This window comes from Lepidochelys kempii, chromosome 10 (genome assembly GCF_965140265.1).
Source record: "Lepidochelys kempii isolate rLepKem1 chromosome 10, rLepKem1.hap2, whole genome shotgun sequence".
Taxonomy (NCBI): Eukaryota; Metazoa; Chordata; order Testudines; family Cheloniidae; genus Lepidochelys; species Lepidochelys kempii.
In genome coordinates this window covers 13764827-13781202 of record NC_133265.1, presented here as the reverse complement: position 1 = coordinate 13781202, position 16376 = coordinate 13764827, and the positions used below count along the sequence as shown (strand labels likewise).

Genomic DNA, 16376 nt, shown 5'->3' with positions numbered 1-16376 from the left:
TACAGTTTAAAAATAGCAAAACAAATGCATATAATTTTAGTTACAGTTAACTGTTTAAGGCTAAATTATGTCACCTGTATTCACATTGAATTCAGTCTTATACCATAAGTAGTCCTATTGGAGTCAGTGGGGCTCCTTGTGGAGTTAAAGTACTGCTCAGTGTGGGGATATCACAATCAGGCCCTTAGGGCATGATCCAAAGCTTACTGAAATCAGTGAGAGTGTATCCATTGACTTCAGTGGGCTTTGGATCACACCTTTAGTGGACATGTACTTTTGATAGGAGATTTAAGGAGCTATAAAAGCAAACAATTTTATGCATGAATACACCTGTTATAGATTACTATGAAAATCCTTATGCTTTCTTGCATAACACATAACTGTAGCTTGCATGTTCATCTGGTGTTTCTTTATTTACGTGTTTCACTTTTTCCTCACTGAATTAATGGAATTGGTAATATGTAAAAAGGAAGGTTGATGTCAACACTGTCACCAAACAGGCAGGAGCTAGGAATGCTGCAAAGTCAGCATGCTCAGCGTCTGCGAAGATGGAGCACATAGTATTATTTTTCTAAAAAAAACATTTTGGCTGATCCAAGAAGTAGTAGTGATAGGCTTTGGAGGCAACCACATCTAGCTATTCTTGCTGGAGAGAGGTCACCTCCTATATAAGTGTTTTAAGCATTATTGAGTTGGGGAGGAAACCACTACTTATCTACATGGAAAAGTAACTGTTTTACAATTTTGATTGGCTTTGAGGTCCTTTTATGTGACACTGAGTTTCATCAGTTTTGATGCTGCATTGCAGTGTTCTGTGTGATGTCATAGTGAAGCAAAAACAATTTTTCCATTTTAAAATTGACGTTAACAGGTATAATACTGTGATAAATTATGTTTAGATATTGACCATGACTTCCCTACTAAGAAACGGTGAGGGTTTTTTGTCTCTTGAATTTTCTTATTTTATTTAAAAACTAAAAATAACTGATACTTACAGACATGCCTATGCTGTTCTCTGAATTCTTGGTGGTGATGACATTATGGTCAGCTTCATCAAAAATTTCCAAAAATGTTTGGGGTGTTTTTTTAACCGACATTTTGGTTAAATTCACCTATTTTGGTTTTTGTTTGTTTTTAAACAGGTAGAGGAGTCAATGTGTTCATTAGCTCAGGTGCAGCATTTGAGTGGTTTTCTTGATCTGTATAAACAACATATAGATCAGCTTATGGAGTGGGTATCTGTATCGCATGATCGTTGGAACTGCTATTCTCCAGAATTATTACAGTTAGATGTCATTGCCACTCATTCAGGTATGACTCATTAAGCAAGGTAATGGGGATCTTAGACATTTCTTGTGTTCTACAACAGTCTCCATGCCTTTCGAACATGCTGTATTTTATAAGTTTAACATTCAGAAACTTCACAGGTTCATGATGCAAGAAAAGATATGAAGTTTTGTGGTATTTAAGGAGCATTTCAGAATGTATGGACTGCCTGGAGAATAATAAAAATATTCATTTTAACACCTGAATTTTTAGTGTAATGAAACACCTTGTGTACTTATTTTAAACTGTATGTTGTATGTTTATGCCCCTGTCCAGCAGAGCATGCGAGCATGTGCTTTATTTTAAGCATGTGAGTAACTCCTTTGAAGTCAGTGAGACTACCCATATGCATGAAGTTAAACACATGCCTTTGTCTTTGCAGGATTGGGCCTTAAAAATCTGATATTCTAGAAGTAATTTTTCTTGTTAACACAAGTAACTAGTTACCTGAATGCAGCCATAAAATACTGTCTTTCGCAAGAATTTACCTAAAAAATTCTTATTTTGGATCATTGCTATCGAAACTTGTATAAATAAGCTCACTTAGGCACTTTGTAAAAGGGAATCTCAGTATTCTAATTTTATAAAAAATAAAATATAACCAGTTCCTTGCTCTAGCTGCTGTTCAGATGCATAACCAATTAGCCTATCTCAACTGAAATTGCTTGAAAAGACAGGAATGGTGGACATTCCTCAATAGAAGAAGAATTACTTAGTGACATTCTCTTTCCCCTTCTTACAGTGCCATCTTTAAATATGTCATAAGGCCTTTTGTATCACCATTCCTCCTTGTCTTGCATCTACGATTTTTCTAGTCTCCTTCTGCTGGAACAGGTACACCAACACAGTTCCCCATATTGTATCTAGTAAAATCCTCTATGGCCTTTCAGGGACAAGTAGCTTCTCACCATCCTAACTGTTAAGACTTCCAGTGATAAATTACTCAATCTCCCTTCATCTCCAAATTGCCTCAAGAAGCCCACCTGAGGCACCTCTCTTGCTTTGTACAGAGACCAGCCTCACCCTTAGGACTTGTCTACACATGGAGTTATTCCATAATAGCTTTTGCATTTTGAATTCACATCTACCTTAATCCTAGTTAACTTTAAAATGTAGACTAGTCCTTAGAGAAGAACAACAACTGTCCAATACAAATATTGAGAGGCCAACAGTCCTTCTCCTCCTTTTCTTGATTTATGGAATTTCTAGACATTTGTCTGTTTTGCTTAATGAAAAATCATAAAATGTCTGGGCAAATATTTTGGCTTTCACCCATAATGGAGATATGCTCTTTTCTGTGTTTTCTGTCTTGTCTAAAACAGCAACTCCTAGTACTATTCCCATTTTCTTTTCATTCCCACACACAATGTTGCATTGAATCAATTTAGTGAGGTTTACTCCTTTCCAATTCCTCCCCACCTTTTTTTTTTTTAATTTGCAGGAATTGGAATTTCTGTTGAAATAAGTGGTGTAGATTATTTTGTTCTCCATCTATTTAACTTGCTATTATCAAAACATGATTTAATGGCATTGTTTTAACAATACCTCAGGTCTAGCATAAAGCAATGCATCTGAATAATTGTTACAAAAATAAAATCTTACTTATGGCATGGAAATTTACCAAGATGTATTTTATGCCCTATGTTTAAGTCTAGACATCTGAGATTATTATTTGTTCCAAGTTAGAGACAACACACTTCCAGATACAGTGTTGAACTTCTTTTGGCATCTGAATACTTTTCATCAGACAGTTTTTCATGTGACAGAATATTGTTGCTTCTATTGGATACTTCTTCCCCATTCTTCAATGCCAAAGTGTAGTAAAGTTCTCAGCTAACCTCCTCACAATAGTCATTGGAAGCTTTTCCTTGCTCCAAACAATACAAAAATAAGGCTGCTAGTGAACCATCATGTTTCTTTGCTTTTTTTTTTTTTCTTCTTCTCCAGAGCAGAGTAGAGCAGTGGTTCTCAAAGCCAGTCTGCCGCTTGTTCAGGGAAAGCCCCTGGCGGGCCAGACTGGTTTGTTTACCTACCGTGTCCGCAGGTTTGGCCGATCGCCGCTCCCAGTGGCCGCAGTTCACCGCTTCAGGCCAATAGGGGCTGTGGGAAGGGCGGCCAACATGTCCCTTGGGCCATGCCGCTTCCCGCAGCCCCCATTGGCCTGGAGTGGCGAACCGCAGCCACTGGGAGCCGCGATCAGCCAAACCTGCAGACGCGGCAGGTAAACAAACCGGTCTGCCCGGGCCTGTAAATAGTCTGAATCAAATACAGATTGAAACCTACTGGAAGTTTACAACCAGGTCAGTAGTGGCTGGGTCACACTTGCTGCTTAAAACCTTCCCAGCAGTTGACCTCTTTCTTACAAATAAATCAGGATAGTTAACAGGCTCCAGCTGCTTCCTGGCTTTGCAGTTTTAACCCTTGTCATTCCAATGGGGAGTGGAAGGGCTTTCTAACATAGCCACTCTTCTGACCCACTCAGGACTCTGACAGGTGATACGTTGTGTCATAATTATTTTGCAAGGACTGATGCAGTACACAAAGTAAAATGTTAATTTAACACCAGAGACCCCCTATTAAATGGGTGCATCAAGTCTGTTCCAATGTTGGACTCTTGGCCCATCAAGCCCTTTTGGCCACACAGGAACAGATCAAATGGCAAACTATTGCTACAGCCAACTGTTCACCCAAGTGTTGAAGAAGAAAGGAAGTAGTTTACCTTACAGATTGGATTTATATGCTAAATATTTAAATGTAAGATTAAAATATTTAGTACAATTCAATCAAGATTTAAATATTTATTTTCTAGGTCCTATAATAGGTGAAGCCCTTCAAGATTTCATTCTCATCCTTAAGACATGTCTTCAGCCAACCAAAGACCCACCAATGCGCTTAAAGCTTTTCACTATTTTATCACAGTTGCTCCAGAAAGCAAATGAGACCATCAACTCTCAGGGGTAGGTACAGCTCTGATTTCACATGTACCACCTGAACAGTACAATATTGTTCAAAAGTCAAGTTCATGGTAGTTATTTAACCCCTGTGGCTGTGTCTGCATTAGCGTTTGGGGGGGAAGTCTCACTATGTACTACAGGTCTCAGACATTTTTACTGTTATATTATCTAATTCTGCTCAGGAGAGTTTGGCATGACACAGTAGTAAAGAAGTTTGGGCTCTGTCCACAGTAGCTCTCCCACCTTCGCTATCACGATAGAGTTGCACTGGTGGTTGGGCAATGGTGGAGGGTTTGGTTTAGTTGTTTGTTTTTAAAAACAAAAACAAAAAACTACTGTAGAAAGGCTGTGTAGCGGTGAGAGCTGCGATGAGAATTTTAGGAATGAAACAGTGTCTTTCTGGCTAGCTATTACAAGCAAGGACTGAAGATTTATTTATCAATGGAAAATTTAACAGTTAAAAAAACAGAAAAATATGTCCTCCACTTTATTAAAAAAAGCTACGTTCTAACATGGTATTTAGAAATGCATTGAACTTCATACTCAGTAAGGACTTATGACTGCTTTTAATGACTAATGTTGAAGGTATCCTGTTGCTTAACTTTTTCTTTACTGTTTTCACCATTAAAGCATTACGAATATGTTACAGGCCTACATCCTCTGGAATCTACTAATAAATGGTGAATCCTGTTGTTTACAGGTATTCCCAGGTCCCATTGTAGGATCAGGGCCTGTGTGGTTAAGCCGGTGTTTGATAATACTCTCCTTTTTTGAACTGAAAGGTTTTAAGCCATGTTTCTACACATCTCTGCCTACATTGTATATTCAGACCACTCTGGGGCCTGAACGGCAACACTTATTCATATGAATAATCCTACTGAAGTCTGTGACTACTTATGTGAATAAGGACTTCTCCCATGAGTGATTACAGGATCAGGCCCAAGGTTTGTAAGTCTCCTTCCACTAAAAATAAGGGAGGTCAGAAGCAATTTGGGAAGCATTTGCATTGATCTGAGATTTAACCATTTGCTGTAAGCTGATGCACTATATCCCTGACCTGTAATTTAGAATGCAAGGTCCTTCGGGCCAGTACCATATCTTCCATTTGTTTTATACTGCCCTTAGCCCTCTCATGGTGCTTAATAAGTAACTGTTAAAGTATTTGTTCGACTTAACTCTGAATGCCCAGCACCCCATGTGAAGGGGAACACTCACTGCCAATGCCACCTCCTGGTTGGGCGGGGGTTTGGCGGGTTGTTTCTTTCCAGGAGTTCCCCTTTCTCACCACTGCTCTATCCTACAGAGGTCTGTCCTCGGTGACTTAACCCTCCGGCCAGGTCATGTCTGCAAGTCCAGCCCTTTCAGGGTGTAAAGAAAAAGTCCAATAACGAGGAGGTCTTCAGGATCAACTGGGAGGTTCAGAGCTTCCCTCTTTGGTTGGGGCCTTGTGGTCCAGACCCTTGTATCTTCAGGGTCTTCCATCAATTTGGTTCCCTGCCAAAGGTTAGGCTTTAATAGTTGAGCTTCTTTAGGTGTTGGTAGGGGAGCCTGGGCCCCATCTCCACCAGCTCCAATCCAGGGCAGGTTGGCAATGGTTGGCAGCTAAACACTGCACCTTGGGGTGCTATGCAGCTGCGTCCCTGCATCACTTCCTGCCAGAGAGTCTTTTGCCTGGTGGGAAGTCCCTTTCCTGGGGTTGCCTGTTTCATCTAACCCCACCAATTCCCTCGGACCCTCAGATTCTTGGGTCTCTGAGATCAGGGTATCCTCTCAAGTGAGTGAGTGCCCCACTCCTTTATGACTTCCCTAAAATATCTCCAGTCTCTTTCAGATTATTGGATATGCCAGGTTAGATGCTAGTGCTACAAAGAGGTTTCCCCACCGATACTGCACATCTGTAATGGTCGTACATCTCTGTGCACACACTGGAGGAAGACCACTTCTCCTGGGATACCCTGACTGTCCATCAGCTGTTCTTTAACCAATGTCTGGCTGCATCCTGACTTACCTGGCCCTGACATTTCCACCCCATTAATTTGTACAGGGACTACCGTTTTTAGCAGGGCCTCATTTTTTGCCCTGTTTTCAGCTGTCCAGACTTGCCCATAGTCACACTCTCTGTAAAGGGGCAGTCACATCAGAGGTGACCCTATTTCCCACAGGCAGAAGTGTTTCCTAAAGTGGAGGTCATAGCCTGTTCATCACTCAGGGTATGTCTGCCCCTGCCCCCGGAATTCCTTCTCTGTAGGTCCGAATATTCTCTGGGTTTCTGTTCCAGTTTGGACCCGGGATCAGCAGCCTTGCTGTGACCTTGGGCCATTGGTAACATTCAGTCAGAGGCGTAGTTCCAATTAGACCAGCCTCCTTGCCTGGCACATGCTTCAGAGCTCTCTGGACCCAGTATAACTACCACCTGGCATCTTGGAAGGGGGTCTGTCTGCAGCCATGTAATTGTCCATGAATTGGCCAGTGTCTCAGGCTGATGACATACCACTAAGTCTCTTCCCCCCTGCTGGGATGATCTGGATAAACTGCTCTACTGCAACTTTCTCAGCCACCTGCACCCCAGTTCTCGTCTTAGGTTGGAGGTAGTACCAACAGTGTTTCTTGAGTTTCTGGCCCACCACCTCAGGTGAATACCGTGGAAATTACAATGATATTTTTCTGCCCTCTCATATGAAAATGACTCATATTTTGTTAAAATTGATTTGGGTATAGCATATTAATATTGTTTTATAAAATGTAAATTCAATTTAATAGTTAATTGAATTTGCTAATTACAGTTGTGGAATAGAAAACGGAGAAAAGGGATAAATCTAGAAGAAAGTATTAAAATAAGTGACATCTAAAGAAAATGAGGATAGAGTATAACTATGTGCGTATGTAAAGTGGAAGTAATGATTCTTTACTCTGTAATAGCGCTTTGAGATCTACTGATGGTAACTGGTATGTATTATTATTGCGGACATAGAATCATGTTAGTTGTTTTATAAACAAGTGAAGACAAATTCACAAATTAGTGAATACTATCAACAAAGAGGATATATTGTATTGAAATAGCTCGGATTTAGAAGTTGGCCTGTACCGATGTGATTATGAGATTTCATCATTGTATACAGTACATTCTTATTGTTATACATAGAGTAATGAAAATGCATAAATACATAGTATCATTGTAGAAGTATCCAGAGAGATTCCAATGTTTGAACTACTGCCTCATCCTAGAAAATGGTGTTTACTTTCTTTTAGTCATATAATAGCATTCATTATGTGAAAGTAATTTGCTTTCTTCTTCTTACACATTTTAATTGTTCAGATTGGCAAGTTCCAATTTACCTTAATAGCAGCTTTTGTGTGGCCATCTCATTTGGTGTAAAAGTCTTACAATATTAGCCTTGATTTGCTTCACTAATACCAAATACAAGGCATTTTTTGAAGAAATTTATTTTTCAGAGAGAGCCTGCCATTATAGTAAGTAGGAAAGGCTGTTGGAAATACCTGTATGTTTTGATAGATTTTCTTTAACTGTTTAAAGAAGGCCTTACCAAAAACACTAAAGTAGCTAAGGGTCATTTAGCACACACCACCTTAGAGCTAAAAGGAAATTTGAAGTAATAATGGTTCACACTCAGGGCTTTCCTAGTAACCTATTGTGTAGAAAAAGACCGTTATCTTTTGAAAAAAAACTTTTTAAATGCATTAAAATGTGTTAAGTGTTGAAACTGTAAATCAAAGGTTTTTGTCAGATATTAATTTGATTTTAGAGGTTATGTTTCTCATTTATTGCTGATTCCTAAGTGCCACCTGCTGGGCAAGAAGCAGAAATGAGAACATAATCTTGCCTGTCTCCAATTCTGACTGCTGTTATAAACTGACACAGTTTAAAACAAACAAACAAAAAAAACAGGTGTGTGGATTTTATCATATAGAAGATACAGATTTCCAATTTGTGTGTACAGAGAACTAGAGAATCAAGGTACTAGAGAATTAATGCCTGGCATGCTAGCCAATCAGATGATTTAAATCATCTCTCTATATTCTAGTCAGATTATACCTACCTGATAAGGCCCTTCCTATCCATCTTGTAAGGACTGGCAGTAATAGTTACATTCCTACAAAAAAAAATTGACTAGCAGTCCCTGTTGGACTGATACATGGCCACTAAGGAAATCTTTGTCACTTTTTTTTAATGTTTGGGGTTAGTGTTTGTCACTGACATCTGCACACTGTGTACTTCCAATCCATGTCATATCTTTGTAGGAGCCACTTACTTCACCCTGAAGCCAAAGGGACTTTTGGGGAGGTCAGCAGCAGCTTTTCTTTGTGTGTGTGTGGGAAGGAAGGCTGGTGTCCAAAGTATCCACTTTTTATACTCAGTTTAAAATGAGGATTGTTTTAGCTGGAATTAGATGGGTAATCGGGTATAGTTGTTTAGATTTACAACAGCTTTGGGTATTTTAAGAGCTTATTCAACGGAGGAGAAGGAGGAAGAAATGGTTAATTCTTGTTCATATCAAAGGTATCACTGATTTACATATGATTTCATTCATTTGTACAATGAAATGGGTGCACTGCACCCAGGTGGCACCCAATACACACAAGCATGGTGGACATCCCCAAAATAATTAAAAAAAAAACCTTGCATTGATGCTGGTACCACCAGAAAATACTACAAAGCTCTTATCCTAGGGAGAGTGGCTTCTAAGCGAAGGAAAAGCTGAATTATTCCAATGTGGATTTGGTGTAATATCAGTAATACGGGTCTCATCAATAGCAAATACACTTCTCACTGTATATAACATTGTTCACTGGACTATCTCAAAGGGCTGCACAAACTTTAATGAACCTTCACAGCACTTGTGTGAGTTGGGCTTGTATTATCTCCACAGTCGGTAAATTCAGACACAGAGAAAGTAAACAGCTTACCAAGATTAACACACAAGTCATTAGCAGTGTCTGAAATGGAAAAATGTCCAGACTCCTCTTTCCCTGAATATGTTAGTGTTTTGTTTGAAGTCCAGATATTCAGCCAAAAAAAGATAAGCAATTAAATTATATTAATATATATAATAATCATATTGGATATATGTTTAATTTTTTTTATGCTATGTTCTTCCTGTTCTCTCTCTCTCTCATTCCAATACTGAAAACTCTCCATTTCAGCCTTTGAATCTCTTCACCACTTTCTCCTGAACCTTTATTTGCTTTTTTTTTTTTTTTTTGGCTTTAGGCAGTTTCTTAGCTACTTCGAGATCGTGATAAGAGAGATATTGGCTCCTAATCTGCAGTGGCATGCTGGAAGAACAGCAGCTGCCATCCGCACTACAGCTGTATCGTGCCTTTGGGCTCTTATTTACAGTGAAATGCTTTCACCAAAAGAGGTAAACTCCTCTTTCCCCAACAAATGTACTTTAAAACCTAGGCAGGAAAACACAAGGCACATGTAGTAAACACAAACTTACCCTTTACAAAATTAATCCTTTAAAAAATGTAATGTTTTAAGATGTTTGCAATATTGTTGTAGCCATGTTGGTCCCAGGATGTGACTGAGAGGTAATATGGATGGATGAGGTAATATCTTTTATTGGACCAACTTCTGTTGGTAGAAAGGCAAGCTTTTGAGCTTGACAGAGCTCTTCCTCAATTCAGGGGAAGGTAACCAGAGTGTCACAGCTAAATATAAAGGGGACAGATTGGTAAATATAAGGGGTACACATTCATTGTAAGAGACCACTTAATTTTAAGTGGGCTGTTAATACCTCTACAGACTTAGGGCAAAGGAAGGTAGTAGGCAGTAGGGTATTTTACAAATTGTTGTATTGAGCCATAAAACCAGTGTCTCTGTTAAGTCCATGATTTTTAGTGTCCAGCAGAGTTATGAATTTAACGTTCCTAGGCTCGTCTTTTGACAGTGGTGTGCAGGTTTTCTTTGAGGACGAGGACTGAGAGGTCAAATATGGAGTGATCACTTTGTGAAAAGTAAAAAGAACAGGAGTACTTGTGGCACTTTAGAGACTAACAAATTTATTAGAGCATAAGGTTTCATAGGCTACAGTCCACTTCATTGGATGCATAGAATGGAACATATAGTAAGATATACATACAGATAAGTTGGAAGTTACCATGCAAACTGTGAGAGGCTAATTAGCAGTTTGCATGGTAACTTCCAACTTATCTGGGGGTGTGTGTGTGTGTGTGTGTGTGTGTATATATATATATATATATATATACACAATCTTACTATATGTTCCATTCTATGCATCCAATGAAGTGGGCTATAGCCCATGAAAATATACAATCTTACTATATGTTCCATTCTATGCATCCAATGAAGTGGGCTATAGCCCATGAAAGCTTATGCTCTAATAAATTTGTTAGTCTCTAAGGTGCCACAAGTACTCCTGTTCTTTTTGCGGATACAGACTAACACGGCTGCTACTCTGAAATTTGTGAAAAGTATTCACCCACGGGTGATATGGTGTTTTTGTCTCTCATCATTTTCCTATGAGAGTTCATTTGCAAGCATAGTGATTTTGTTTGTTTTCACCCACATAGTTGTTTTGGGACATTTGATGCACTGGATGAAGTACACCACATGTTATGAGAGGCATGTATCAGACCCATGCATTTTGAAAGCTGTGTTAGCGGGGTATTGATCTTCGTAGAGTAGAGATATGGCTGCAGATTTTTTTCTGTTATTCAGGCAGGGTCTGGTGTCACTTTGATTTCTTGTATCCTGCTCTGTGGGGAGCTTGCTTCTGATGCTGAACTTGGTGAGGTTGGGGGATGGGAGGTTCAGGAAAGTTTTTTTTTTTATATATCAGGAAGTGGACCCCATCAAATATGAGTTGTAATTGTTTTCACTCTGTATGGCTTCCAGTGTGGGGTAACCAAGAAATGTATTGTCCATATGCAGGCACTCAGTTACCACAGAGTATGCTGCGAAGGAGTACCCTCCACAACACACCTTTCGAGATTCTGGGGTCCTACCCATGCCTATCAAAATGTGTGGTGTACCTAATCCAGTGCATCAAATGTCCCAGTAACAACTATGTGGGTGAAACCAAACAATCACTATGCTTGCGAATGAACTCACATAGAGTATTCTTGTCTTTTATTATTTTTCTATCACCTCTGGACGAATACTGAGAAAAGGGAACAGGTGTAGGCAAAGCTTCATCTAGGTCCAAGTGGCATCTTTGAATCACATTGCTTTTTATACAGCTCACTGTAAGAGGAGGATGCTTATGGTGCAGGTCACGTTGAGAATACTATGGGCCACAGTTAATCTATTGGTCTCATTAACATCCCTCCCTCATTCTGTTTAACATTTAATTAACTATAAAGAATTGCTATTTAAAATAAAGAAACAAGTGACCTTAAAAGTGCTATTAAAACTACCTAATTTCGGGGGCGAGGGGTTTCTGTGATAGGCCCTGATTCAGCAGAATGCTTAAGCACAGACTTAACTACATGCGTAAGCACTCCCACTGACTTCAAAGGGACTACTTACATGCTTAAATTAAGCACATGCTTAAGTGTTTTGCTGCATCAAGACCATTGTACCTTGCTACAGTAATATGCAGTGCAGAATATACATATTACAAAAGACAAAAATATGAAATTCAACTGCAGGCATGCTGTATTACAAAGGCCTTTATTTAAATTTTCCATTTAGATCATGAGCGGTATGTGCTAGTGTACAAAAATAATCCTCATCTTACCAAAATGTTTTTTAAAATATACAAAAGCAAGTTAAACATATGCCTTTGCCCCTTACACAAGATTCAACTGCATGTTTCCCCGAAAGTGCTCATCAAATGACTGGTCTGCTCATCTATTTTCATTCTCCATGCTGAATGAAATCCAAAAAATAAAAGAGCACAAATGAAGTAGTATTATAAATATTAGCGAGCAATTGGCTTTTTAAAAATGGTTTTAAAGCAGACAGCATCTCTGACAGATCTCCTGAAAGTTAAAATAACTAATTAGTACACGGATTGCAAGGGATTGCATGAAAAGCTACTATTTTTTAATGACTTTTTTTTATTGATTGTAGATTTTTAAACTAGAAGATGCACTGATGCCTCAGGTAATTGCCACATTGGATGAAGATTCTAAAATGACTCGATTAATGGCTTGTCGTATTGTCAGTGTTATTTTAAACATCTGTGGGAAGCAGTTTGATCTAGATAAACTCAACAACATTTATCCTGGTATGATTTTTTTTTAAATCCTGTAAATATTCTTAGAATTTAAAATAATATTTTAATTCTTCCTTATAGAGGAGATGTCAGCAACTCTGTAGCTAACATTGCATTTGCATTTTCACCTAAAGCAGGGTTTTAGGCTCTTTGAGCCTGAAAAATATGTGACTGGTGCATTAGGCAGGTCACAGGCTGACCCTAAGACGTTTTTCACAATCGGTCTAGCCCTTCTGCAGTTTCTGTCATGGTGTCCTCTAGCCTTGAACCTGTGTACAGGGCCAGTATGAGGCCTAGGCATGGCTTAAGTGAAATGTAAATAGTGCATAGAGCTTGTGTTGGCTCTCTACATAGAGGTAAGTGTTACCCTGAGTGAATAAATTGCTTTCCCAGCCATTCATTCCTTCACTGTCCTGTACACATGCACTATCTAAAGGAAGGCTATTTCTGCATTCTTTGATCTGGTATTTTATCAGGGTTCATGGGTAATTTTTTTTCCCCTCTAATAATTTCATAAACATACAAACTTTGGGAAGAGGCTGTACAGTTTTGTGCATTTGGCAGCATTTTTGTTTGACCGGCTGCACTCTAATGTCCCGATCCTGCAAAGACTTGCACATGTGCTTAACTTTACCGGCTTTAAATAGTTTCACTTGGAGTCACTGGGTCTACTTAATGGTGTGTAAAGTGAAGAACATGCATAAAATTTTTGCAGAATCAAACCTAAAGCCATCATAGTGCTATTGTGTGTTTGCCCACTAGATGGAACCTTACTCTATAGTATCCTCTCCTCTTCAAGACTTGCCTGCTCCTCATCTGCATCATTCCCAACTTAGATGGCACCAAATAGTGTGCATTTTAACTAGGGGTGCCAGGCAACCGGTTTTCCACTGAACACCCAATTGAAAAGGGGCCCTGGCAGCTCTGGTCAGCACTGCTGACCAGGCTGCTAAAAGTCCGATCAGTGGGGCTAAAGGCAGGCTCCCGAGCGTTGGCACTGCAACTCCCATTGGCCAAGAACCGAGGAGCCGGACGTGCCAGCCACTTCCAGGGGCCGCCTGAGGTGGATCCCATACCCTGAACCCTCTGCCCCAGGTCGGAACCCCCTCCAGCACCCAAAATCCCTCATAGAGCCTGCACCCCACACCTCTCCAGTACCCCAACCCCCCTGCCCCAGCCCTGAGCCCCCTCCTGCACCCAAACGCCCTCCCAGAGCCCACACCACCTCCCGCACCCCAACTCCCTACCCCACCCCAGAGCCCGCACCCCCTCTCGCACCCCTGCCCCAGCCTGGTAAAAGTGAATGAGGCTGGGAGAGAGTGAGAGAAGGATGGAGTGAGCAGGAGTGGGGCTTCAGTAAAGGGGCAGGGCAGGGAAGAGGCCAGGGCAAGGGAGTTCAGTTTTGTGCGATTAGAAACTTGGCAATCCTAATTTTAACTCTAGTGCAGGCAGAACAGAAATAAATTATGCAAACAGTAGCTGTGCTCTGCTTTTTGCCAGTACTGTTCAAAATCATGCTGACAGCACACCATGAGGTAATGCTATAAGTAGACTCCACTTCAAAGAGTAATGGTAATAATGTTCTATACAGACAAATGTGTAGATGGACATGCAAAAAAAGCCAGGAAGAATAGATAATGTGCACTTGTATTTAAAAACAAAAAAAACAAAAACACGCAACTCCATGCAGTCGAATAGCTTTACTATTCTTAGGATTTTCTATAGCACCCATCAGCATAGTAGCTAAGTGCTGAACTAAATGGTCCTCAGCACAATCTGCTGGGGAGTGGGTATCAGGAATGGTGATTTTAAATGTCTTTTTTCCAAGTAGGGCGCCATAGTCATTAATGTGTTTGCCACATAGCACAGCAGGAAACCAGCAACGCATTTTATAGGCATAAATAATCAGTACTATCACTGAACAATTATCAAAGGATTTCCTCGTCACATCCTACTGGACTCCATGAATGCAATACCTCAGTCCCATAGATAGTCTCAAACTCATAGTAATTTAATATACAATATTAGCTCAAATAACAATAATTGTCAGAAATATGTTTCTGAAACAAGTGTTGATGCTTCAAGTTCTAATTAAATTCCCATCTGTATTTTTTTTTAATGCATGAGTATAAATTCATAATATCTTTACGGAGATTTGCTTTTAAATAAAAATCAGCTAAATCAGTAACAATCAAATAATGATATAGTGCGTGATTATTTGGTATAGTGTATTTGATATATTCCAGGAACTCAAAGAAGGGTGACAGAAGCAACATTATAAACTTTAGCTTTTAACAATCATGAAGTACATTTGTATTTTGCAGTGTCTCGCAATATAAAAGAAGAAGAAACAATTTGAAGATTTTTTTTAATGATTTCTCACATCTGTCCAATGTTACTTGTTCAATTATGTGTATGCTTCTTTTTAGAACTCTTAAAGCGGCTGGATGATGCTGCACATGATGTACGACTAGCAGCTGCTCAAGCCTTAACTAACTGGTTTAAATGTATAAGAAATGATGATGAAAAATCTATACTTAAAAGTAATATTGAGTTTCTTTACCGAGAACTGTTGATTCATCTGGATGACCCTGACCAAAACATCCAACGGGCAGTCTTAGGTAAGTCAGTGAAGGAGCTATAGTTTAATGAGCAATTTAGATTGAATATTCAGTGTTGCATAGTGTTGAACAGGTTGAACAGTGTTGAACAGTGCATTCAGTGTTGAACAGGTGGGTGGGTGTATTTGTCCTCTCTGGAAACTAGATTGCTTCTTTTCATCCCAGAGCATCTTTACAGACACAGGAAGCACTAGTGACGCCATTCATTCCTGTCCACTACTTGTTCCTCCATTAAGCCCAGTCTGGCCATACCTCGTCATACGAAGTTCCACCATCTAGTCAATGGTTGGTCTTTAGGTCAGACTGACCTTGGTTGTGTTGTATTATTTTCTTTGGCACCATATCTTCAGTTTGTCTTCTACAGTGTCAACACCATTGTAATCTTTTGAATTGCAATCAATCCCATACTCTGCTTTTACACCCTACTCTCCATCTAACTTCTTCATTTATTTTAAAATCATTCCACTTTTACACCGGCCATCTTCCAAACAACTCTCCTTTCTACTGCCTCCAGCCTTCTGATGTCTGTTTCATTTAATGCAGCTGCTTCATTAGAGTAATATTGTTAATATACTGGTTTGATAAATTTTCACTTTGGTACCAACATGTTTTTATCAGTCCATAATTTCATGAACTTCTGTGCAGCATTTGCACATCTCTTTTTAACCTCATCCTTCGGCACTGATCAAGCTTCCTAGATACACACATGATTTTACTTGTTCTATAGTTTCACTGCTGCTGCATTTCACCATTTTGTCTATTGTCTCTTTTGAAGATGCAGCCACTTAATTTCCTTGGCATTTATTGTAAGTCCAAGTCGACTACACCAATTTTCCAAAGTAAGGAAGAGTATCCTCATTAATTCAAAGGTGTCATCTGCATCAGCTAATGAGTTTAACTCTAGATCACCCAATATCACACCCTCAAACTTGTCTAACATTCTTAATTCCCAGTTTAAGAACTTGATGAAAAGTGATGGTGATTCCATGCTGCCTTGTCTTACACCAAACTTCAACTTGAACCAGTTGCTTAATTTTTTACCAATTCTCACGGCACTAGAGGAGATTTCGTACATAACTTTTATAATTGCAATTATCCTATCTGGGACTCCATATGCTTTTACTACTTTCCATAGTGCTTTATTCCAAACTGAATGAAATGCCTACATGCTGTGGATGAAAACAGCAAACATCGTTTGTCTCCATTCTCACTTTTTTTCCATCAACTGTTGGAACATATCTGATCCGTGCAACTTTGGCCTGGTCTGAAGC

The 16376-nt window shown here is 39.5% G+C and overlaps 1 protein-coding gene across 2 annotated transcripts in view; it reads left to right on the top strand.

Annotated features, from left to right (window-relative positions):
• The window catches only part of DNAAF5 (dynein axonemal assembly factor 5), a 41957-nt gene that overhangs the window by 22494 nt on the left and 3087 nt on the right, over positions 1–16376 (top strand). Inside the window, exons 8-12 of one of the 2 annotated variants that reach the window (XM_073362091.1) lie at positions 1143–1311; positions 4136–4283; positions 9511–9661; positions 12340–12496; positions 14914–15105. In XM_073362091.1, the coding sequence (XP_073218192.1) occupies positions 1143–1311; positions 4136–4283; positions 9511–9661; positions 12340–12496; positions 14914–15105 (817 nt within the window). Of the gene's footprint in view, positions 1–1142; positions 1312–4135; positions 4284–9510; positions 9662–12339; positions 12497–14913; positions 15106–16376 lie in introns of those variants that run through there. The other variant, XM_073362092.1, reaches the window with a different exon arrangement.